Raw genomic sequence first — 26,250 nt, 5'->3', positions numbered from 1 at the left:
GTTCTGTTATCGCTGTCCACTAGTTACTATGATGAAGCTTTCCTTATGTTTTTACAAGACAAAAATTAGTCCAGGACTTTGGAACAGACACTTCTTGTTAGGGGACAACTGGTGATACATTATGTGGAGTTCAGTTTCTCTTAAGTGTCATTCACACTGGAGTCATAGGCATGACAGAAACAAGGTGGAAGGGATTTCATTCACACATAATTGTGGAGTGGATGTTTAGACTATGAGGAAACATGGAAAAACTAATTCCTACAGCCTCATGCATCACAGGGCCTGAAACACCTTCCAGGAATCTGCAGCATAGTCAGCATTCAGTAATAAAGACTGACATCCACAGTTATAACATGCCATAGAAAAGAAATAGGCAGCTCAGGGGCCCTGGGTACAGGAGAAGTATTTACATTAGTTCCACAGAAATGTTTTTCTTTTTAGAGTCAGTCAGCCCTGCTTCCTAACTTTGTTAACCCTCTCTAATTGGAATGGAAGTGACACAGAGAAGGGTCAACATAGCTTCTTTCATTCTTCCTATCTGTGGATTCAAAAGTCTACAAGGAGCATATGAAGAAAGAGGAGGGATTCTGTTGGTTCCCAGTCCCTGGGTCCACTTTCAGTCAGCTCATTTTCACATAAGAAAAGATCATTGAGGACTCTTTCCAGGTCATGAAGTAATGCCACTGCTGTAGCTGGGGATTTGATGGATTAAAATTCTTTGGCAATCATAGGAAGTAAGCAACATCCCACAGTGAAGAGAACAGCAATAAATCAAAAGAAAGGGCAACAGTTCCTGAAAGCTTAACACGGGAGAAGATCCTCCTTTATCCCAAAATCTGGATCTCAGTTTAATTCCAGGTAAATGAGCAAGGCTAACAAATAAAAATAGATAAAAAAATTAAAAAAGCCACTGATGAAAATATGTTCTCAGTAGCAAAATTAGAGACTTCCATAGAAGTAACAACTGGCCAGGTATTTTTAAGAGTATAGAACAACCCGAGATCATTGCATTGCACCAGGAGATGGATGTGAATTCTAAATTAGCTTTGATAACAGACTTTCTCTGTGATGTTAAGTGAAAGACTTTTTCCTGTTTCTTAGCTCTGTGCCTTATAGCAAATTTGTTGTTTTATATTTATGAAATGACCAGACATTATCGCATTCTCACCTCTAAAGTACATATGAATTAATAGCAAATCATCCCAGACACACAGAGTCCAGACATGAAAACTCAATTCATGCTTTTTCAGAACACCCCAAACCACTGCCAAGCTATAAGGGAAATTCCGAAAACAATGAATGATAGTGTTTTGCCATTAGCTGTTCCATCATGGGTGAGGTATGAAGTGACCTTAGGTACATCTAATTACAATGCCATCTTAAATCTGGGCAATCTTCATTTAAGTTATTTTTTTAAAAAAAATAGACCTTTGGAGCTGTCAGAATTCCTACAATATCTCACATTGCATTTATCGGTTATGATAAGAAGTTTCAGCGCTACTGTTCTATTAAGTGATGTTCCATATATTTCTAATCCCTCTGATAAATAAGAAAAGCTGACTCTCTGAGGTTTTCCATGCAGATTTCTGTTCCCCAATTTGATTCACAAGGTTAAAGTGATTACAGAGGCAAGGCAGTCAGTTCTTGATCTTTGGGAAAAGAAGACATCAGCTGTGTGTATCTTATATACAGCGAGAATAAGAAGCTCAGCTATCCAAAGAGTGCTTAAAAACGTTGGTTTTCAGTGTTTCACTCACTGTGCTGTTTGCCTATGAAGCACCATGACAGATTCAAAGCCATGGTTCTAGTCTTTTCATTTATCCTAGTCAACTTACAGAATTCTGTCCTCAGCAGTGGGGCTGAATGAGATAGTGAGAATTCAGATTTATTAAGAGCGTTTAGAATTTTAAATTTCTTTTCCATTACAAGCAAATCATTTGGGTACAGAAAATTAAGCTAGGTAGGCTCAAACCAAAAGACAATAGCTTCTATTTACCCCCTTTTGGATGCAAATTCAAGTCACTGTTCAAAGAGAAGGGTCTTGATTATGTAGTTAAAAAGTCTGAAGTACTTTCATCACAAAACTCTTGCATTTCAGTACTATGAAAGGCAGAAATTTAGAACTGTACTCTGAAGATGGTCTAGTTCACCACACCTGCTCAAGTTACAGCATGTCACTCAGAGCACATTGGCCAGTTAGGTTCTGAATATCTCCAAGGATGGAGACTCCACAACATTTCTGGGCACCCTGTTGTAGTGTTTGATCACCCTTTCTGTAATGAAGATTTTTGCATGTGTGTTATTTTTCCTCTCACATTTAGATGGAATTTATTTTATTTCAGTTTGTGCCTTATGCCTCTTATCTAGTTGCTGGGTGACAGTGACAAACGTCTGACTCTCTGTTCATTATTCTGTCACATCAGCTGCTCATACACATTGATCAGATACCCTCTGAGCTGCCTTCTCTTCTTCAGACTGAACAGTCCCAGCTCTGGCAGCCTGTCCTGTAACCTTCAGAAAGGCTGTGGTCAGTTTGCTTTCAGTTATTACATATCCCTCAGAAGAACATTAAAGCGTTGTAGCTAAACTAAAAAATATTGGGTGAAGGGTGATACTCATTCAGTGAGCCTGGGTTGCTGGGAAATGAGATCCCATTTCTAATAGGCAGTGAAAAAGGAATACTTAACCAGGAAATGCAAGACAGACAAAATAAATAGCTGATGCTGCAGCCTTTTCAGATCAAGAATGCCTAAAGCCATGCAAACCCTGTGTGATGGGATGCAACACACTAGTTTATTTCTAATTGGGGGTGACATATCAGGACAGAGACATTTTACATTTGTAGACTAGTTTTGAAAATTCAATACATACGTATGGTCCTAGGCACTATAACATCAACATTGACATTTCTGTAATGTCTTTGCTTCAGTTACATCTGTTCAGAAAATTCCTACTAGAAACCGCTTCTCTATGGCAGAGTCTGCTTGCAACAGCTACCAGACGTTAAGTGTTCTGGCAATTCGTTATTGATATAGAGCTCAGTCTCTTAACATGCCTCTCAGTGCTTCAAAATGTTCATACTTCTGCGGTAACTATAAAACCATTTCCTTCATCAAATATGCTAGCTATACATTCTTACATTTCAGCAACAATAAATTAACTGCTCAAGCAGTTGAAATTCTTACATTACTTTCAATACCTGGTTTGACCTGCATAAAAATAAATAATTTGCACCTATTTTTTGTGCATTATGTTCAACTAATGAAGACAAATGTATTAATTTGTTTTAGTTACAGAAGAACTGAAGCTCAGCACTTTTATGCACAAGTAAGTGATGAATATTACTGTTCAAATTATATGAAGGATTACAGATTAAGTGCAGGCAAGCAGAAGAAAAAGGCCTCGTGTTGGTACATGGTTTTCTATTTATTCCTATAAAGACAGATCTGTTTATATGTCTCATCTCCGAGAACTGGTAAAAAATGATCATATTAGGTAATTTATAGGATTTGAAGGTAATAAGTAGCTGCAAGAGAACTAGGGTGCCTTAACAATAAAACCAAATGATTGCTTAGTAATGTTTTTTTTTTTTTTTAGTGTTTTAAATTTTGAAAACTGTAAGCAGAGGACAATGTTTATACTTTCAGTACTGAAGTTCAGAGCAAAAATTGTACATTGTTCATTACACATATTATTTGAAATTACATAAGAATGTATAATATATGTACATAAATGTATATTCTAAATAGACATAGTGCTGGACTGAAAGATGGAAATTTTTCTTCAGGAGAAACAGGTAATTACAAGAGGTAATAGACAAGGATAGCTCAGATATCCTCAGTGTTCCACACAATATAAACAGGAAATAGCTTCAGAGTCTAAAATCTCAACAATAATTAAAATGAAAGCCAATGTTGACTGTTGGGTTTAGTACTTTACAGAGGAAATCCAGGAATATATTTTCATCAATCGAAATTTTAAACTTCTGAACTGTTCAGTGTTTTCAGATATGTAGAATTTGGTTTCAGTTGTGTTAACAAAGTGTATTGTTAACAATTCTGGGGACTAAATTAATTTATCATTTGCCTGTTATTCCTTTCAATTTTGGAACTGCCAGCTTTTTGTAAAGTTCCACATCATTCATACCTGTGCCTTTGTCGGTTTTACATAAATTTACATATATTTAAACATAGGTGTGTGAAAAGTATAGACCTTCTGTTTACCAGTCAGTGTCAGACAGAACTGAGTTACCACAAAACTAGAAGTAAAGCAAAATCTCACTAACTGTATCTCTGGAGTCAAGGGTGTTCTTTTTCCTTTTCTTGTATGTCTTCAAATAAAGCAACATGTGATTCTGATTTTAGAATATTGTGCAATATTGGAGAGAAGTAATGGAAACATTAAAAAAAAAAAAAAAAAAAAAAACAACAACAAAACCAAAAACAAAACCTGTCTTGTTTCTCCTGGAAAAAATGTCTACAGTTATGTTCTGCATTGATCACTGACTGCCAAATGTACAATTTAATTGAAAGGAATGTGTCAGTCATGCTCAGTGTCATCATGCACAGTGTCATTGGTTTCTAACCTTGCCTAAAGTGTAAGGAAAATTTTTAAAACACACCTCTTCAAAACATGTCACCTTTCAGTTTGGTGGAGGTGTGAAAAGAGAATTATTTTAGGACACAGAAAGCAGCCTTCGCTGCAGTAAGTGCTTAACTTCAGAGAGTAAGGAATCTCAATAAACTCCAAACAGTTAATTTTGAAAGGATCCTATGGATCTTTTATTTTTTTTTTTTTTTAAAAAAGGTATTTAATACAAGATAGTGTTTTCATTTCTTGTGCTTCTCTTGCTACCATAATTTTCTTTGATTCTTAGTCTAGACCTCCAGGAGAAGACAAAAAGAATTAAAAATTAAAGAAGCACCGATGTGAAGGAGTTGAAAATTGTATTGCTCAAGTTCTGCAAAGTTTAAGATAGAATGAGTATGAGGCATGGAAAAAAAAAGTTTTTAAAATATGAAAAACTCATTTTGACAGCTCCCTCCTGCCCTGTAACTACTCATATCTGTTAAATTACAACTGTTTTATTTCTGCCACTAAGAGCAGTTGAAGCTTCTTACAACTATCACAAAACAGGGAAGATGCTCGGGATTATCTTCAGATTCGGTCTAAGAGCTGGCTGTGCAGAATTCTCATTTCCTTTTCCACATCCTAGTTTGTTTGCTATCACTGCTTCTTTCATACTATGACAAGTGCTTATCCAACTTCATTAGCAGTTAAACATGAATTAAATTAATGTTATGAAAAATATTGAGGAGTATTCTGCCAGTTAAGGTCACTAAACCAGCTCACATAACTGTCAGGTTTTGCAAAATGTGGAAGCCCTATGCCAGTTTAAAATGACAGTGAAACTTCACCCTTATTTTCTTATTTAGGTATGTTACAGATATAAATGTTATGCCTCTTGGGTTTTGGGTGTTTTTTTTTTTTGTTTGTTTGGGGGTTTTGGTTGTTCGTTTGGTTTTTCTAATAAGTGAACTGGGTCCTAGAATCAGATCATAAATCTTTCCTAGCCCTGTTCATTCTAATAGAAATAAACTAAAAATAGAGGAAGAGACTGAAAATTTGTGTGTGTTTGTGCACCTGTGCAAGAACAGTAAAGAGCAACACATAGAATGGAAGCATCAAGCATGTTAAAGACTCTTGTCAAACATTTCTTTAGGGAAAAAAGACTGTCTTTTCCTGCAACTCTCTCTATAATGCAGTTGGAAGGGCAAGAGAGACTTCATCTTCTAACCAAGAAGACAAAAACCTTATCAGAACTGAACATTGGCAAGAATTGAAATTGGCCTGATGACATTACCTACACTAAAATATATTGGGAATGCTGATGTAAGGTGTAGGCACTCAGAGATTAAGGTAAAACATTCCAAACCAAACCTTTCAGGAGTCTTGTAATCTTCTCTAAGAATAAAAACAAAAAAAGAGAAAGAACAAAAAAGAAAGAGAAAGAACAAAAAAGAAAGAGAAAGAACGAGAAGAAAAAAGAACGAGAGGAAAAAGGAATGAGAAGAGAGAACAAAAGAGAACGAGAAAAAGAAAAAAGAAAAATAACTGTATAAACAATGGCATCCAAGTACTAGAATAGAATAGAATATTTCTGTTAGAAGGGACCTACAATGACCATGTAGTTCAATGACCTGACCAATTCAAGGCTGAACAAAAGTTAAAGCATATTAATAAAGGGCATTGTCCAAATGCCTCTTAAACACTGATAGGTCTGGGGCATCGACCACCTCTCTAGGAAGCCTGTTCCAGTGTTTGACTAGCCTCTTGGTAAAGAAATGCTTGCTAATGCCTAATCTGAACGTCCCTGGGCGCAGCTTTGAACCATTTCCACATGTCCTGTCTCTGAATATGAGGGAGAAGAGCTCAGCACCTCCCTCTCCACTTGCCCTCTTCGGGAAGCTGTAGAAAGCAATGAGGTCACCTTTCAGCCTCCTTTTCTCCAAACTAGCCAAACCCAGTGTCTTCAGCTGCTCCTTATAGGACGTGCCTTCCAGCCCTTTCACCAGCTTTGTTGTTCTCCTCTGGACGCACTCAAGGACCTTCACATTCTTCCTAAACTGTGGGGACCAGAACTCATTATGGTACTTATCTGTATCACAAACCTACTCCCTTCAGAAGAACCTAAAACTGCAGGATAACCATACTATACCTTCTCATTCAATCAGAGTTCAAAGAACAGTCTGTGCCCTACTTTGGTGGTGACTTTAATACGTGACTATAGACAACTGTACTGTCAATTTTGAGATTCATTTTTAGGTAATTTCTGGAAAACAGAAGGCTTCCTATTCATACCTTAATCTCTGTTAAACTGGACTTTATTTTACCATAGTTATACGTAGCACCGAGAGCAGGAAATCATTAGATTTCTTTACAAGAAAACATTCAGGGCATTTGTTTAAAATATTAATTTGGATGTAGCTCATGTTCTAAGTTTAGAAACTGCTTGAGAAAAAAGTTATTTCAGACCTGTAGCTGTAAAATTCAAGGCTTTAGTCTTTTAAAAGCTAGACAAAACATAGGAGGCAACATCCTACACATCTGTAGGATGATGAAGTGTTATTCTTACACTTACTACGAGGTGTTTACTCCAATTTTATCTACTTTTTATTTGACAGGCAAGCTCCAAAAGTAAACTAACTTTTAGATGATTACAAAACTGGCTGCAAGTTTCTGTCTGGAATGATAAATGCAGTAAGGGAGGAGGCTAAATGAATTCTAAGAGGAGAGTTAAGACTCTTTTGAGATCATCTTCATAATATATTTTTCACTTTCTATTGCATATTTAGGAAATGAGTCATTTATTCGTTTGTATTTTTCTACATTATTTTAATCTTCGAAATTACAACCATCTATTAAAAGCTTTTATTCTTAAGTAATTTATATTCCCCACTGTGCCTTCATTTAAAATTTCCTATATTTAGAAAGATACACTTAAATAAAAATGGAAAGTAATGAAATCTTTTGTAAAATACCTGTATTGAGAATGCAGTCAGGTCAGTTAGTTAAAAAGTTTCAATATTATAAAATAAAAACTTTTACTGTGGATATTTCTTCTAGGTCACTCCCTAGAGACAGAATAAGTAATATAAATCAGTTGAACCTATACAGTGCTATTGGATACAACATGATAATTAAGTGTTATACATTTGCTGATTAAAGCTCTATTTGAGTCCAGCAGCCTATCACTGGGGTAGGAGGAACACTATTGTATTGCACATTTTAATGTCTTAGATAAATATAAATAATTCATGAAGTCATATTCCTAGAGAAGATATGAAATAGCAGATCATAAATTATTTCCCGAAACCCTTTTTTTTTTCTGCAGTGAAATCTTTAATTTAAGTGAGTGGAGTGTGAAACACTCTTTCTAGATTCTATGTCTGATGGAATTATGTGAATAGTACTGTCTTCAAAACGTGCGCACTCCAAACAACACTTTAATTACAGACTACACAGCTGCCTGAAATTCAAAAAAAAAGGGGAAAAAAAAAAAAAAAAACACAAAACAAAACCAAGCCCACTCTTGGCTCTGATTTGTCAAAAATAAAAGTTTTGAATGCCTAAGTAAAAAAAAAAAATGTTAAGATTAACTACATTGTGCAAAAATATATAAATAAATGTCTATGTACAAGTGATCTGCACATTTCATTAGTTGACCAAACAGATTTTTTGGAAATTATAGGTGAGTGGGCAAAATTTTGAGAATCTTTAAGAACAATGTACTGTGAAAAATATATTTTTTCTCTAAGAGATAAAAATGTTTGTAAACAAAGACATTTTATTTGATATGTCATTAGAATTCACAAGAAAGAGAACTTCACTAAAATGGCACCTCTGAATCAATAGAACATGAGAGCCTTGAAGTTTTGTTTCATCCTTTGAACTTAAGTGAGTATACTGATATCTGGGGCCTGCAGCCAATGCATCTCTGCTGGAAGGCTGTTTATTTTATTCATATACTTTTCTTTTTGACATGAGAGGTATAACTTGTTTGTATCACAGTAGCTGCCAGCTTTCTATTGTGAATGTATAAATATACACTGCAGATATATTTTATGTACTTACATGAATAAATTTTGATACCTGGATCTGGTTTACTATTGCAAGTTATTGCAGCTTTGTATAATAGGTAGTTCTCTAAGACTTAGCTTGGCAATTAAATGTTGGTAGCTTTATCCACTTGGTATGTTCACCCCAAAATACATTGTTTAATTTCATTTATATCCTGAGAGTTGTATTTTATCCCCATGTAGAGTGAATTGTCTCTATATAGTTGGGGCAGTGCACATTTATTTTTTTAACAATTTTTAAGTTAACAATTAAATATTAAAGCTCTGAGCCTCAAACTCTTTCCAGCATTTTTCAGGGCATCTTGACAGTCCATCAGTATGGAAAGATCAGAGATAAAAATGGCAATATGCTGTAGTACAAAAAGTCATAGTTTCATCACAGCAAGGAAAAGTAAGCCATAAAACTAGTAAAAGTGAAGAACATCATGTAATATGTTCAGCTCACTATGTTTTGCAACTGAGGTATTAATATTGATAGCACAACTTATTTTCTTGTACTGAACAAGAAGAAAGGTTAAAAAAATATGTATTTCATCTTTTCCTCAAACTGTTTTTTTACCTCACCATTATCAGATATTATAGGAAGATCACTGCTATACAGCTAAAGCCCCCTCTTAATCTAATTCTGTAACTTTCCGCAGCTCAACAACCACAGAGAAACAGTAGAGAAATGACTAGCTCTGATTTCCTATATGCACCATATCTTTCAAACACCAGTTTCCATTTTGTATTTCCTAAGAATTAGAAGAAATTTATGCAAATTTTTAGGATTACTTACACCTGCTACTTCGAATTTTCAAAATGTCAAAGGCATTGCTTTACATGTATCTCCACACATACAGCGTTTGTCTGGCATATACAGAATAGTCCTGAGTTGCTACATATGTGCAGATCATCTGAAAGGTGCATGCTCAGTAGATCTGCTCATATGCAATGGGTTTGACATATACACTTGTCAGCCATTTATGTAATACAGGTTCAACATAGATGCAACTGGCAACTCAATAGAAAATCTGCCCAAGCCAGATGGAAAGTAGCCTGCTGTCTAATATGCTGAAGAGAAACAGGAATTTGGAAAAGAAATAAGAATCTGAAACTGCCCCAGAAAGATGAACATTTACTTTTTTCCAAGAGGTGATTTCAAATATGTTTCTTCCAATTGTAGAGTAAAAAGCAAAGAAAAAAAAGTGAAAAGTAGCTTTGCAGACCATTAAGGCCTTAATATAGAGTGCATAGAAACTAAATTTCTAACCTTTCATGTGGTTCACTTCACATTAACAATGATGTTAATAAATACTCATTATGAAAAATAGCATTTGTCACTTAATATTACTGGGGTTTACAGTATGTTGACCATAGGAAAGTCATATTAACTGTGTTTCAGTAGGGCATGTAATCTATATTACTGGATAGACTATGTTTTCTTGAAAAAAAGTTACAATTTATGCTAGATAAGAAGACCATAAGCATGTGGAAGTATCATAAACATTTAGGAATCCTTTGCAATAGTAAATTTGTCCCAGTTGGGATTTATTCAAGAACAAACCCAATTTTAAACACCTTTATCATGCATGATGAAGAAATGGGACATTTAAAATTACTGGAGGTGATAAGTAACACTTTAGTAGATCTATCATTAAAAATGGAATTTAATCTGCATACACAAAGGGTTTGTTTTCTCTCTGCCCTCTTTTCATTTGTTTGCTTTCTGTGTATTTTCTCTCTTTCTCTCTCTTTGTCTCTCTTTCTCCTCCTTCTTCCCTCTCTCCCTCCCTTCCTTCATCCCTTGAATATCAACCTTGATGAGGTGTATGCCCACACAAAGCCAAATTCCAACCACTAAAAGAAATACATATGTATTTCTAATAGATAATTGTACATGATACATACAGCATGTAATATACATACATATATTAGAAATAAACTATACAGCATACTTCTAGCTTTATGCAAGTTAACAAAAGTTTTCATATCTACCAGATTCACTGATGAAGAACACAGGACTAGCAAAATAGTGCCTCCTAATAGGACATGTCAGAACATAGCCAATACAAACCCTGGCATGTGGAGCTTCAAACTGAAAGAAAAAAACGCCAGTGTGCTCTAGCAAAGCAAATGTTACACTCTTGGTTACAAAAGTGTAAAGAAAGTTGCAAAGATTGAAAATAAAACAAAACAAACACAACCCCCGTTACAAATAGGTTCTCCCTTATCTGCTCCAAAGTATCAGTTGCTGTCAAATATCTCATCCCAGGTCTGTTCCTCCCTTCTCTTTTCATTATAAAAGAAATCTTTCTAGCCTAGCGCAAGAGGTGGCTGACTGAAAATGAATTCAAGTATATACAAGACTATTACCTTAATTTATAAACGTGTATCATGAGAATCATTCATTCTACATACAGTTTATCAAATTCACTACCTCTAGTTTATTCTTCAGTGCTGCAGGTGTCATATGTGACATATTAAATAAAGGTTACAGAAACGATATTACACAGGATGCTGTCTTGCACTTATTTCAAACAGCAGTGTATTTTATTGATTTTAAAGGTGTACACTGATCCTACTTTGTGCCAAAAGTACGTCTTTCCAATTTCCTTCATCAAGGCTATATTTCAACATTCTAAACTTTGTTTACTTCACTAATGCTTTTAGAAGGATTAAAATAATAATGTAAACTAATGTAAAATAGTAATGTAAGTTCAGATTTTGCTTCTTCAGTGTGTTTGGAAAGAGTTGATAGGTCTACAATGACTTATCTGCAGTTTCTTCTCATCTTGTGCAACTTGCTTTCTCTGAATTTAAAACTTTCACATCAAGAGCAGAGAGCTTTTACTGTAGTACTCTAAGCTTGTGCTATATTTGGGTGGTTGCATTTTCCAAGTGATTATCCTATCATAAACTACTCTGATAGCATACTTTTCTGTTAGGAAAGCTTTTAGGTCTTCTGCTTGTAGCTAGTTAGACTCAAGCAAATTATGTTCTTACTATTATTCTATTAGCCTTCAAAAGGAACAAGATCGGTTGCACCTACTTCCTTTGATGCTGTTGTCCAAAAGTAACCATATCCATTCTACTGTATTCAACATAAGGCATGTAACAACTGTATTCTACAAATTTAATCTTACGTGCAAATATTTCTACAACTTCAAGCCACTTTTCCAGGAGATAAACCAGATTTTTTTCCAAATTTGGGAGATGACATCTATATCTTTCAGATACCGTGCCTCTAATACAAATAGTTCTGTATTGTTCTGCTCAGAGATGTGTTGCTTCCCAAATAGGCACAAACTGTAACCCATGCTTTTTGAAACCATTACACTGTAGTTTTCCAAGCACTTGACTCTTAGGATTATTAACTCTAAAAAAAATATCACTCAACTACATATCTATAAACATCTTCCATAACATTAAATAATTATGAAATCTGCTTCTGTAGATTTAACAATGTCATAAGATTTTTTAAAGACTCTGGAATTATTTTTTCTATGGAAATGAGATTAGTTATAATGCATGAGTTTATTTTGCGTTATCCACTGTTCCGTAAGATTTTTTAGCTTCAATAAAGCAATATATTTAACAAAAAATATTCTGACAGGCATTATGGATATGCTTCTTTGTAAGGTTTCCTTTCAAATGTATGTGTGAATTATGCATTATTTCAGTGGAGGTTACCCAATCTCTTTCATCCGAGACGGTGTGATTAATACACAAGATGCAAAACTTTTATGAATTATAACTGTCTGGATAGCATTTTATAGATACTGCCCAAACACAGGATTAATCTCTTATTCTTAGCTGTTCTGGAAAAGCTCCAGATGCTGTTTTATTGTACCTTCATTTCTTTTGTGAAAACCTTACTTTACATCTTATTTTAAGTTTTATTTCCCTTTGTGAAGGCCTCACCTTTTTTTTTTTCAGATCTTACTTTAACTTCTTTTGCTAAGTTTAACACTGTTTCAGCTCTTGTTTTACCTCGTTAGGTGATCTCTGCAGATATATCCTCTATTTGTTCCATCTTGACTCAAGACAATTCCAGATCACAGATTCCCTTGTACAACACTATTATTTCTCTCAACACAGATAATTTGTTATTACTTGGAATCTTGAAAATGAATAAGAATTGAATAATGTCTTTGATATGGCTTGAAGTTAATGAAGAAATAGGGCCTGCATAGTCCCTGTTCTCCCCAAATAATGTAGGGGAGAAAGACCAAAAGACAGTTTACTTACTTGCTTACTTGCTTCCTTGCCTCTTTACATCCAATACTTCTTCCTCTAAACCTTAACTCTAGAATTCTGATTCTGGCTTTATCATTGCTTTTCAACTGTTTTCTCCAGTGTTTATCCTGCTTCTCTGATTTACACATAATCAAAATTAGCCTGGTCTCTCTGATTCCTATCACTTTGGCACTTCGGTTTCTGGGGCATGCTTCAGATGTTTCATAAGTTGCATGCAGTTTATTCAGGGATTTTAAACTATCACTAAGATTTCATTTTCCCCATACTAAACCTAAATGGAAGGTGGTTTTCATCCTCAAAATAAGGTTTATGTATCAGAAAATAAGAGATACCACAAAGACAATCAAGACTGAAGTCCAGTCCCTTTGGCATGTATATGCCTACAGAACGTATTCAGCAATATAAGAAGCCACAGTAAAATAGGATGGAAAAATTGGTATATGGATTAAAACTAGATTTCTAAGAACAAACTGTTCAAAGACAGAATGAATAGAATCATAATTTCTGCAGATGTCCATTTCATCATGAATTACTGAAATAATGAAAGTTATAAATATATTATTAAAGTTGCAGTAAATGTCTACAACATATAGGGGAAACCTATATTGATAATACTAGATACCTCTTTATCCAAGATATTCCAGTAAACTTTATTTCTTAACCTTCCTTACCATGTGCTTGATTCAAAGTACTGGACACAACCTTTCCCATAAAATGATTTAGTGTATACCATTAACACAGATAAAATTAGTACCAAATGTAAGACCTATTTGAGAAAAATCTAAACCATAATCACATCAATCACAAAATGATAAGTTCTTCTTAAAAATAAAGTTAAAATAAATATTGGCCTTTCAAAGAAGTCCGCAGGATGATCTTACAATATTAAGTGGGATCATTGTGCAGTACTGACAGAGTACACACCATTTTCTATTCCCATCTATTCTGAAATCTAAAGCCAGATCCTCAGCTCATGTCCTTCAAAAATCACTGCAATCAATGGGAACTCAGCACCTCAGTGCTTGATGAATCCCATCCTGCGGATTCTAGCAGCCAAACTAATGTATGTAGTTGGCTTCTAATCTTGCAGCTAAAGTTTTGTGCCTAGTCAAGAACACCTGACCTGGAAAATATTTACAAGATTGGAATTGCTCTGCAAAACCATATTCCACAAGGTTAATTCAGTATGTCTTTTGTCTGTGGATTATACATAGCATGTTATGGAAACTTTCCTCCTCTTTTAAGAATCTCAATGATTAGCCTTCTCAGTATAGAAGCATTGTCCCATTTACTAATGCAAGCTTTGTACTACTAGCACCTCATTCTCTAAAGAGAGAGATATCAACATTTTTAAAAAATTTTGTTATAAAATAAAATGCTTTGAAAAGTACTTTTTGTTGTTGTTGAACGTATGGAAGGCACCATATGAGAAACATATCATATGAAAATGTCCAATTCTTTATAAAGTAAATATGTTTTCCTGTTTAGAAAATTCAGTAAAATCCATAAATGTTGATAAAATATGTAATATTTCCCCCAGGTGGGAAAAAGAGAAGGAGAAGATGTAGAGAAAGCAACAGTGTATGGGAACTTTTCTATGCTACTGCAGCAACTAAGATTAATGAACAAAGAACAAATGGTTGACATATCACTTACCCATGGGAGTTCCAACACCATAACCTTTTGAGTCTATCAGGCCTCCAATTTGTGTGAGGTTACAGTTCCGCTGTGTGACAAACTCAATGGTTGTTGACTCCATTAAAAATGCATAATCAGAGGTAAGCACACGCTGGATACCTTCTTCATTACTTTTGACAAGTACTGACTGCCTCCTGCTACTCATGAAGGCCCACATCTTGTCATAAGTGGAGATTTTGGATTTCTGAAAAACAAATATTAGATGATACATGAATAAAAATAATATGCTATATGAGTTAAGGCAAATTCTCAGCTTGCAAATTACTCTCTTATTGTATTTTACTACACCAGGTTTTATCACAGCATTCTTCTAAGGGTGCCTGTACTTTTCATCTCATCTGTACCTTTCATCTTGTCTGTGTAAAACAAAACAGCTGGACAGATCTGTTGTTTATCTGTTTTTTATTGTTTATATGTTTTTATGTAGGATGAAGACCTATAAATATTTGAAGTCAGTGGAAAACTATTACGTATTCACCATAGCCAAGTTCATCAACAATATTGATGAGTGTTATAGGAGAATCTGTGGATTCTGGCACATTTGAAATTTTCATTCTTATTTCAATCAGCTACTCCTGAGCAGTTCTCAAAACTTAATACACAGTGTGGCAATCTGAAGTAATCAAAGCACTTACAGATGGCAGTATATGGAGAAAACAGTTGTGAAGGAGAGGGCAGCAAACGTTTTATCCATGGTGCACTGCAAAAATACTTGGAGAAAGGTTTTACGTAGGAGACAGTATCACACTCTGGTCACACTAATACCAGCTTGTGATTCAGAAACTGATTACTAAAAGTCCTAAGATTGAATACATGTTTTCTGCTGTAATATTCCCAGAATGCAAAGAACTGTTATGATAGGAAGAGAGAGACAGTAGTTTGGAACAAAGGACAGAGTAGTTTGGCACAAACAGATGCTGTGCAAATATAGAGGAGTTACTTCCTTTCTCTCACCTCAGTTTCTTTAAAAAAAGATATTATCTTCCCTCATCTTTGTAAAACACACTGCTTAAGAGATCATAACCACTGGATGAATTGAAGGTATTAGAAGTACTAAGCATTTTACATTAGATTTGCCCCATCTGTTTAATAATGTTTCCAACTCAAGATGTATCAGAAAATGTTCAGTAATGTTAAATCTTGCCTAGTAAGTAAAACATAGAAATACAGCATGAGAACTAGTTTAATCAGACTTTTTTAGGAGTTTTTCATCTTTAATGTCAGCCTTAAACATAACTCTGCCATCAGCTCTCGTGGAGATACTAAACAAAGATTAACACTACAAACCCTTCTGAAGTTCAGCTGATTGGCAGCCATAAATTCTGCCCCAGAGGAGAATTAACAGTGTATGTGGAATAAAATAAAGTCTATTCTGAAAAAGATTACTTTATCCCCCTGCTGAGGCAGAATTCAAGAGTTATTTCACTCTGCCTGGGGATTTAGCAAATCAAGCATTTGAACTAACTCTAGTGTCAGTGCTAACAAAACTGAAGACTTTTGGACTCTGCATGAACACATTGTTACTGTACTGAATATGGTTTGTGGCTGATTGCAAAAGGTTTTAGTAACAATGAAAGGGGAAATCCCTTTCCTTCAGAATATACTGTGAACGCATTGAATAGAGAAAAGCAAATAGATATGGTCTCGCCTCACAGGGTTTATTTTAAAAATCAAATAATTCTTGCAAACAGTTAATATTAGATTGTAGGGTAACATACTCTAAGCAATGCACATCAGTTCTGTAGGAGTCTAAATTACTATGCAATACAGAAAGGATGGAAAATTAATGTTTTTCAATATTTGTAAATTTTACCAAGAACCTGTATTTAATTCTCTTGACATACAATCTTTACCCCAGTTCACAAAACAAACATTTTAGCCACTATAATCTGAGCAACATAAAAAATTGGCAGAGAAAACATTTTAGTAAACTGTTAGATACACATTGCTGACACATCTTGATAAAAAAAAAAAAAAAAGAAAAAACAAATGAGATATAATAGAAAATAAAGAAAGAATTAACTGTAGTACAAATGCATTTCTATATTTCTGTTGAAAAAAATAAATAAATTCCAGGATGAATACATGTTAGCAAGGGGAATGGTTGCTCTCTACTGAAGCATTAGAGCACGTGAAAAAATACAATATCCTCTAAAGGACAGAGTGCTCACACTACGATGACTGATTTAATCAGCTAGGATGAAGCCACAGCTACTACTGAAAAGGAAGGAACTAAGGTCACCAACAATCAGAGAAAGCTCCTGCACAGGATAGCTCACTTACCAGAATAATTAAACCAAAAATGAGTAAAAAAGTCTACACACGATTAGTGAGACTGTAGAAGATAACACAAAACCTAGAATATCAGTGCACATGGCTCACCACTGTGAAGATAACAAGGGTGATAGAAAGTGCACAGTGATCTCAGTTTTCTCATATAAGCAGAACACTACAATGTCTTTGCACTGCTTTCTTCCACACCTAAAAGCTAAAAGTCAGAACTGAAATGATACCAAGGAAAACAGCCCATCTACCTGTGACCCCTAAATTCTAACTAGCATTTAGAAATTCTTACCAAAAAAGGTGTATAGTACAAGTTATGGGATTTGTTTTACACACAACAGTGTGTTTAATCTGAAAATAAATAAAAACAAACAAACAAACAAAAACAACAACAAAACAAAAAACAAAACACATTTGATTCAGAAAAATACAACCATGAATGATTTTCCTCTGTGTTTGACAAACTACTCTGCAGACTCACGTGACTAAAATCAAGAAGCCAGAACAATGAAAAGCATCAGGAGCCCATTTGACATTGAACTAAAGACAATGACACTCCAATATGTACATATTACTTCTTGTGGTTATGACTGTGTCATTCCTACTGATAGAAGCAGATGCTGCAATTTACATTATGTTTCCATCTTCTTTCACTGTGCGCAAACTAATCTGGTTAATCAACTTACATACTCCATCAATGAAGTGTATTATTTTATCTGGTTTAGTTCACCATATTGTTTCATCTAACTGGAAATCACTGTCTGGAAATCCAGCCTAACTTGAAATCAACCAGAAATGACGTCTGTATAAGATAACTTGTGGTGACATGATTTATCATGCTTGTGTTCCCTCAGTATGCTGAAGACAATGAAGAGCAGTAAGAAAGCTGACTATGCTTTGCAATATTTTAATTTCACTGGATTAAATAAAGAGAACTAACAGCAAAGATGGAAATGTTAAGATTAAGAAAATCAAGAAACTCATTTACCTAGTGCATAAAATGGTAGCTCTCACAATGATATTCAGAGGATACTGTCAGTGACACCCTCAGCATTCATAAATTAAAGATCATTGGAAGATGTGCATGTCAGGGATCTGTGCATGTCAGGGATCTGTGCATGTCAGGGATCAAAAAAATGAAGCGTGGCAAAGGCTCTAAGTTAGTCTAGTGTTATGTACAGATGTGAGGCTGGAAACAGAAGGAATCATCATTAGCAATGTGTTACTTACTGCTCTATCCTGAAGCACTGGCTAGGAATGACAAATATCTGAGCAGAAAGGCTCTGGACCACAAGGTTAGAAAAATATCAGGATGTTGAATGAATGCCAGACTAAACAAGGATAAAATGACAGGGAAGCAGACCTCATGATACAATACGAGATGGATAAATGCACAGCAAAAATGTGTCAGGCACATTCTGACATTTTTCTACAAAGGAAAAGGTACAGGATCCATTAATGGGGATTTTTATTTTAATGATAGCATCCAAGTTCTTTCTTGGCTTCTAAAAGCATCTGGGTGTCACAGACAATGCCACAACTTTGTTGTCACCCATGCAATATTTAAACTCAAAAGAGACTGTAGTAATAAATGAAAGATTAAAGGTAATTAAGATTAAATTTTGGAAAAAAATAAAAAAATAAAAAAAGGTCAGAAGCCCAGTTCTTATATATTTTATAAAAGCACTCTCCACCACGTAAGAATTAAACCATAACAATATTTATGTAAAAAAAAAACCCCACAGACTCCCAATCCTACTACACTTTTCCACTTATGACACTGCCTATAACAGCTGTGTGACTTTTGTTTTCCTGAGCATTGCATTCTTAGTGGATGCAGGCCACTTTTTTTAAAGTTGATTGATTCATGGATTTTTTTAAAGCCATAGGAACAATTGTGCACATTTATTCTGACCTTCTGTAATACACAGACTATGAAATGTCACTGTTGAGTTACTTTACCAAACTCATCATTTATGTGTTTGCATTGGCAAAAAGAATGACATATGAAAAGTGCATTGATAAAGACCTGTCTATATTAGCTTTAGCAAGGTGCCCAACATGGTCTCCCACAAACATCCTTGATGACAAGCTGGTAGGATATTGACTGGACAGATGGAGAACCTACGTGTGGACAACTATCTGAGATGTTGATCCTGAAAAGTGGTCGTTAAAAGCTCAAGGCCAGATTGGCATCTTGTCATGAGTGGAGTGCCTCAGGGGTCAGTCCTAGACCTGATACCCTTCAATATTTTTATAAATAGTTTGGAAAATGGTACTGAAAGCACTGTCACCAAGGTTGTGGATGTCACCAAGCAGGGAGATGAGGTAGATACACTGGAAGTAAGAGCTACCATGCAGAGAGACCTCAAGAGGCTGGAAAATTAGTATGACAGGAATTGCATGAGGTTTAACAAAGATAAATGCAAAGTTTATCCTGAGAGAAAGTAATCCCAAACATTCGTACTGACTGGGAATTGACTGGCAGGAGTGTATCTTGGCTGAAAAAGATTTATGGATCCAAGAGGACAGCAAACTGAATACAAGTAAGCAGACCATCCTTGCAGCAGGAAAGCAAACTGCAGGCTGTATCAGCAAGACTATAGCCAGCAGAACAAGGGATGTGAGTAATCCACAATATTTGGCACTTGTCAAGACACACCAGAAACATTGTGTCCAGTTATGGTCCTCCAAGTTCAAGAGAGATGTTACAATTGGAGAGTGTCCACCAAGGTGATCAGAGGGTTGGAGATCTTATCTTACAAAGAAAGATTGATGGAAATGGTATTGTTCAACCTGGAATGGAAGGCTTCCACATAATCTATCGTGTTCTCCCATTACCTAAAGAGAAGGTTAGAGAGAAGTTGAAGGTACACTCTTCATTAGGATGCATGGTGACAGGATAAGAGGCAATGGCCCAAGCTGCTGAAGAGAAATTCTGTGTGGATATAAAGAAAAAACAACTAAGCATTGGAACAGATAGCCCAGAGAAGAGGAATCAGCTCACTGGAAATATTTGAGGCAGCTTAACATAGCCCCTAATAAACTAATCTGAGGCCTTGCTTTCAATTAGGAAAGCAGATCTCCTCCAGCAAGAGGAAGGGATCTCTAAAGGCTCCCTCCAAATTTGAGTTTTCATTAATTTCTATGATTATTTATCAATATGAAGTTGCATACAGTAATAAGCATTTCTAGAAACTCTTCAAAGTTTAATGTTGAGCAATTTCAAGAAAACAAACTAAAACATACCATTTCTTGTTTGGGAAAATAACCCACAAAAACAAACTCAAAAAATCATTGTGAATTTATGTAGTTTATACATCAAGATAAAGACAAGCCCATTATTAACCAGGAAAATATGTGTTCTCCTGTCTTTTTCACCCTTCAGTCCTTTGAAACTGAAGTAGACTCATCCCAATTGTTTCATACATGACCCCTTGGAAATCCAAAACACCAGTACAGAAATCCAAGATGAACTGTTCATATAATATGTTTATTTTATTCCTTTCATAAGTTTGACATTTTGTTTCAACACATGCCCTAAATCTACACAGCTGTGAAATAATCTAGCAAATACATTTCTGCTGTTCCTAATAATGGCAAAACCACTAATTTATCTCAATATTTTTCTAAGCTTAAGAAGGCTAGATGTCAAATTTAGTTGAAGCAAATATTATAGACGATCCTCTTACAGCTCATAGCTGTTCTAACACATTTGGGATATGTCTCCAGTATTTTAGTCCACAGAGTATTAGTACCATTAATAGAGAGATAAACAAAATTAACTGAATACATTTCAAATCATAGTATGACAAGCTTGAAGCTGAAAGAACAAACCAACAGCCTAAGGTAAAGAATGTCTTAGGAATTCCGTAATTGTCTTCAAGCATTATAAACACAGGGAAATTCAAAGATAAGGGTATCTGAAAGAATTTGAACACTTGCATAGATGAAAATAACATGTAAATAAACATAAATAGCCTGCTCACTTTCCTGAACTGTCACCAAAAGGAAATTTGCAAGGACCGATTGCTACTGTTCAAATATCTATCAGTGACCAATGATATGTTTTTTACGTTGTACATTTTTCGTACTTTCTCTTTTCTGTAATTTATATCTGTGTACACTGATACACCTCTCCCAGTTCTTAACATGAATCTGAATTCTTTGGAATAGGTACTGTTTTCTACAAACTGCTCAGTGTTTCTGAAGTGGACAACAATGATCCATTACTGGGACTTCTGAGCTAAACAATAATATATGCAAATAATGATGAATATCGGAATCAGCTACAGGAATCAGAATGGAATAGATCAGATCTTATTAATTTTTACCTTTACAGAGTATCACTACATGCCTGTTCCCATATATTTTCTTTTAAATAATTCATTTAATTTTTTGTTATGACTGAAATAACTTCTAGTTTCCTGAACACCTTAGCTAATTCTGTAGTCCAAAAGTGAGTGCTGTTTTTTGTGGCAGCAGAAGCAGTATATTTATCAATTTTGACATAGCTAAGCACATTATGTGTAAAACACAATTTGATCTTAATTGCATATCTGCACCTGATGCCTCCATAATATAATATGATGCCACAGACATTCCAAACTCTGCATTCACATATATGTAGTGCACAGTCTGAGTCATTGCTATAGGCTAAATCACAGCTGTTAGAGCACCATGCTAATCTCTAGCATCTTAAGTATACTGAAAATATTATGCAGTCCACCGGTGCTGGACAGAAGACCAGACCTAAATCAGCTTAGCTGTCCTCTATCACCCAACCGACTGTGTTAATTCAAGTGAACTTCTGAGTATCATCTGGTTTTCTGACTAGGTTAACAACTGGTCATGAAAAGTACCTTTGTAGTATGGTATTTTCTTTATCATCTCCCAGAACTATGAGACTGTCTTTTTCTCAGTCAAAGAAAAGTGAAAAAGACACTCCTTTTTATCAGACTGGTCTCATGGTCTCATTGACTCTGGCCCTCTGACCTCAGGGAACTTTTTTTTTTTCCTTCTTTTTTTCCACTGCTTTTTCAGACATGCTGAGGCCTGAAAACCCCCGAGTGAACCAGATGATTTAGATTTTGTTATGTCAGCATAAAAACAATAAAACCAATGCATACAGCATTCTCTCTTCCATATCGTCAGTTTTCATGGTCCATAGAGCACAAATGAAAAAAGGTAGGAAAGGTGTTTCTGCCAAGAATAGAGCTATAAGGAATGAAAAATGCAGTGCTCAGAGAAAGATATTTTTACTCTTGCCTTGAATGCACTGACTTTTTGTTTTAAAAACCAAAGATTTTGAACAAACATTAAATATTTAAAGTAATTTATGGTTAAAAAACCCCAAACCTTAATGCTATTGAAATAAGTTTTCACTATCAGCTTTGACCTGAAAATAAGCAGAGATTTTATAGCTCAAAAATCACTAATGGATTTCAGAAACCTTCCTTGCCTTTTATACCAGAATGATTTATAGTCTTCTATTGAATTATAACTAACATCACAAGGGATCTTTTTGTAAAATACTGTGGAAAATGACGTGATATTTCTCACACTTTTGTAGGTTTCTTCCTTTATAAATAGGAATAAGACATTAAGCAAATTTAATCTGTTTTTAAAGCAGATCCTATATTCTGCATGTTCTGTAAAGATAAATCCACTTCTGCTCACTCTGCCTGTTCTCAGATACAAACTGTAGTACAAAACTCCACACTTTGTTTGCAGTGTATCTGGAAGCAATTTCCTTTTTCAGAAAGCAGTGAGTGCATAATTGCATCATTGGAATTGAGCATGAAGTTCACAAATACTGCCTTAAATATTTACCTCTAACAGAATAAGAATTTGTAAAAATGCCGTGATTTTAACAACTGTACTCTCATAACATCTACACTGGCACAGATGTTTGTGCAGTGATCAAAGCTAAATTAATATACATTATGCCCAAAACACCCTGTTGCTGTTGTCATTTGAAAGAAACTCATCAGGCAGCATTAACATTCAAAATCTTTTTGAATGAGGAGAAAGGATAGAAAGACCACTAACTATTATTTGTTAATTTGTTGTCCAAAACAGTTAGGAATAAATATTGGTTTGTTATCTTCAAAGATTTCAAAAATTTAATGGAAGTTTCATTGTCATGGTTTTTTTTCTTTTGTTACCTGTCAAACAGCAGCATTAGCATTAGTTATTTCCTGTAATGATAGTCATCAAAATCAGTCTAGTGCTACAGACAGATTGGTGGGTTTTTTAACCCCAATAAATTCCCCTATCAGTTCTGTTGCTAGACCTAACAAATCTCTGAACATCCAAACTAGCCAATAATTTCAAGTATTTCTTTACAAAATAGCTATGTAAGATATTTACCAGCTATACATTAGCATAAAACACCACTGAGGTATTCTGCAGTGGGATTTGGATTTAGTATTCAGTACTTTTTTATTATAGTAAGTAAATTACCAGCAACACTAGACCATATGTGCTAGCTAAGAACAGCTGAGTTATTCTCTGTACTCGTCTGACCTTGGTCACTAGAAAATTGGAGTTTATTCAGGCAAACAGGATTGATGCCATATGTGGTTCATATCAAAGGTATAGAGGAGTGGTAAGATACTGATCAGAAGACTGTTTGTTTGTTAGCAAATCTGTCAGGTCTTGGAATAATTCTGGCAGTTTTATCTTGAAACACCTGTAGTCCCCTAAACAACATACTTGTGAAGATAAGCAGCATAACACTTAAGGAGCTACTTTCCTCCAACAATGGAGAAGTTAAAAAAAAATTAAAATATCTGGGTTGAAATATTACAGTAAAAGACACAGGAACTTTTCAGCCAAACTGGTTCTTCATCATGAAGAATTCACCTACATGCATAGATGAATTTATGTGTGTTTGATTAGTGATCTGTACAGAAAAGACAAGCAATAGCAAAATTATAAAATGTAGTTTTGAGTGTGTTTTTAACAGGGATACACTAAGTCCCTACCCAACTTTTCAGAAGTTGATGGGGAAAATTGCAGTACCGACAAAATCGTATAACGTGTCAAAAGTTAGAGTAAGGTATATTTTGTGGTTTGAACCCAGCTGGTTGCCAATTGCCAGGTGGCCAACTGTTTACTTCCCCCCCTCCCCCCAGTGAAATAGGGGAGACACAAAAGAAAAAATTCGTAGGTTGAATAAAAAAAAATTTACTAATAGTAACAAAACCAACAGTAACAATACTAAGTCCAAAATGGGTAAAATTGCAGCAGTGGCTTACCGAGCAGCAATCGATACAGAGCCCATCCTCACCACCGAATCTGACTGCACCAGAAAATCCTGCCATGCTGACCCAGAAACCAAAACGGGGCATGAGAGAGCAGGTGTCTGCCTATATACTGAGCGTGACGTGACATGATATGGAATTCTCCAATGATCGATCCGGACCCAGCCCTCTAGTTGTGCTCCCTCTCAGCCCAAGGAAAGTTAACTCTATCTTGGCCGAAACCAGGACAGTCTAGTTCATGTGTTTATTTGCATACTGCATTTTGGACATCTGTACTAGGTAAGTACAGACAGTGTAAACACAGCTGGTAATGTAGTTTAACAAAGGAAGGGAGATAGTATAGCTTCTGAAGATAAGGAAGTTCTACAAAGGCTCTGTTTTATTTATAATTTGGAACAGCCAGAACAGCAAGGGTATGACAGAACAGAGAGGAAAGGATTCTCTTTCCAGAATTATTAACTGCTGTATTCCTGTTTTGTCAGAGGGAAGTGCTCAGAATTAGTGGGAATAAAGTAATAAAGAATTTCCAAGGAAAGAAAAAGGAAGCAAAAATTCATCACCAGTTAATCAGTTTGCCCATTCAGTGACTTGTATCGGTCATGTTAGTGTTTTCTGTTAAATAATACATCAAAATATAGCCAAAGACTATTCTAAGATTTCTCAGGTTAATTCTGTGTCAACTGCTTATTTTATTATTGCTTATTACAAAGGTCTTAATAGATAACTGAGCTGTGCAGAACTATTCTAAAAAAAAAAAAAAAAAAAAAAAAAAAAAGAAGAAAAAGACCATTTTGAGTAGCATTATTGTGTGTGGTCTTCTGAAACAACTGAATTCAAAATTCCAGTACTTTATATATTTTTGCAGAGGAAAAGCAAAAGAAAAACCAATGAAAAATTCATTCATTGTATTTCACTACCCTCTATCAACTGCAGAAACTTGTGTTGTTCCAAATCTACCTACAAAAACATACATTTTGCAGTTTCAGTAGCACCTTGGTTACTGTATCATCTTCAGGAATAGGTTAGATTGAACTTTAAATTGCAAAAGTTGTTTTAATTTGAGCGCATTTGACATTGGCTATGAGAACAGATACTTATTTCTGTGACAACAATAAAGTGGGCTATCAGTGTTTGTCATATGGCATGGCCTGACTGTTGCAGTCTGAAAATTATGCATGTTCTATTCCTGTTAGTTGCCCTGAATTTTTGGAAAGATCAAGGTGAAAAGTACTGTAACTTATTTCTTCCCATTTACAGCATGACGCAAATATAAGTCCAACTGTAGTCTCATTAAATATCATCTTCAATGACAGAAATCAAATTTAAAATGATACTGACATTGAGCCATATCAGCCAGAACAAGGAAATAAGAAGTTAGGCTGGTATGACCTTCCGTCAGTCCTGACCTTTTGTTTTTTTGCTGCATGAGCAAGTATGGCAGGTACATATCGCACTTGAGAGATAATGTGAAACTTCAGTGATAAACTAAACATGGTGAGTTCAGAAATCATTTAAGTCTCTCAGATACACAGATCAAATTTCTACAAGTCCAACTTCCATTACAAAGCTAGTACACTGCTCTGATGTTTATTTACACAAATATTGTACAAATTAGAGGAAGAGAATATAAATGATAAGTAATTGCCTTACTTTCCTCAAAAGTTGAAAGTTTTTCAAAACCTATTAAATACTTGAGATAAAGAAAAAAATCTGATTTCTAGCTTCCAGAAAATCTTGGTATTTCAGCAATTGCAGACAGAATGAATTACAATGAAAAGTAGAGTAAGAAACAGTGAAATCAAGTTTCAAAAAAGCATTACATAATAATATATTAGGAACAATGTAGACAGAATGACGGAAAAAAAAGGAGAGCACAAAATTTCATATTAATTTCACTTGTCAGAAAAATGGAGGTAGTAATAAAATTCAAAACTTAACCATGGAAAATTTTTATTTTGCAAAAAATGATTTTTTTTTAGAGAATTCCTGAGATGACATAAATTTTTTCTGTGGTACATGCCATGTGACCTCCGGAGATGCTTTAATGATATTTTAAGATAACTAACTAAAAATTTCTAATTCCCACAGTAAAAGGCCTTTATTATTGACTAAAATATTAATTT

General features: G+C 34.9%; 1 protein-coding gene across 5 annotated transcripts in view; it reads right to left on the bottom strand.

The window, feature by feature from the left end:
• Positions 1 to 26,250, bottom strand: part of GRIK2 (glutamate ionotropic receptor kainate type subunit 2) — a 445,887-nt gene that overhangs the window by 24,914 nt on the left and 394,723 nt on the right. For all 5 annotated transcript variants that reach the window (XM_074862173.1, XM_074862175.1, XM_074862174.1 and 2 more), the window contains one exon: positions 14,535 to 14,760. In XM_074862173.1, coding sequence (XP_074718274.1) covers positions 14,535 to 14,760 — 226 coding nt within the window. The remainder of the gene's footprint in view (positions 1 to 14,534; positions 14,761 to 26,250) is intronic.

Source organism: Strix uralensis, chromosome 3 (genome assembly GCF_047716275.1).
Source record: "Strix uralensis isolate ZFMK-TIS-50842 chromosome 3, bStrUra1, whole genome shotgun sequence".
Taxonomy (NCBI): domain Eukaryota; kingdom Metazoa; phylum Chordata; class Aves; order Strigiformes; family Strigidae; genus Strix; species Strix uralensis.
Note: the sequence above shows the minus strand (reverse complement) of the source record. Positions and strands in the feature narration are given on the sequence as shown.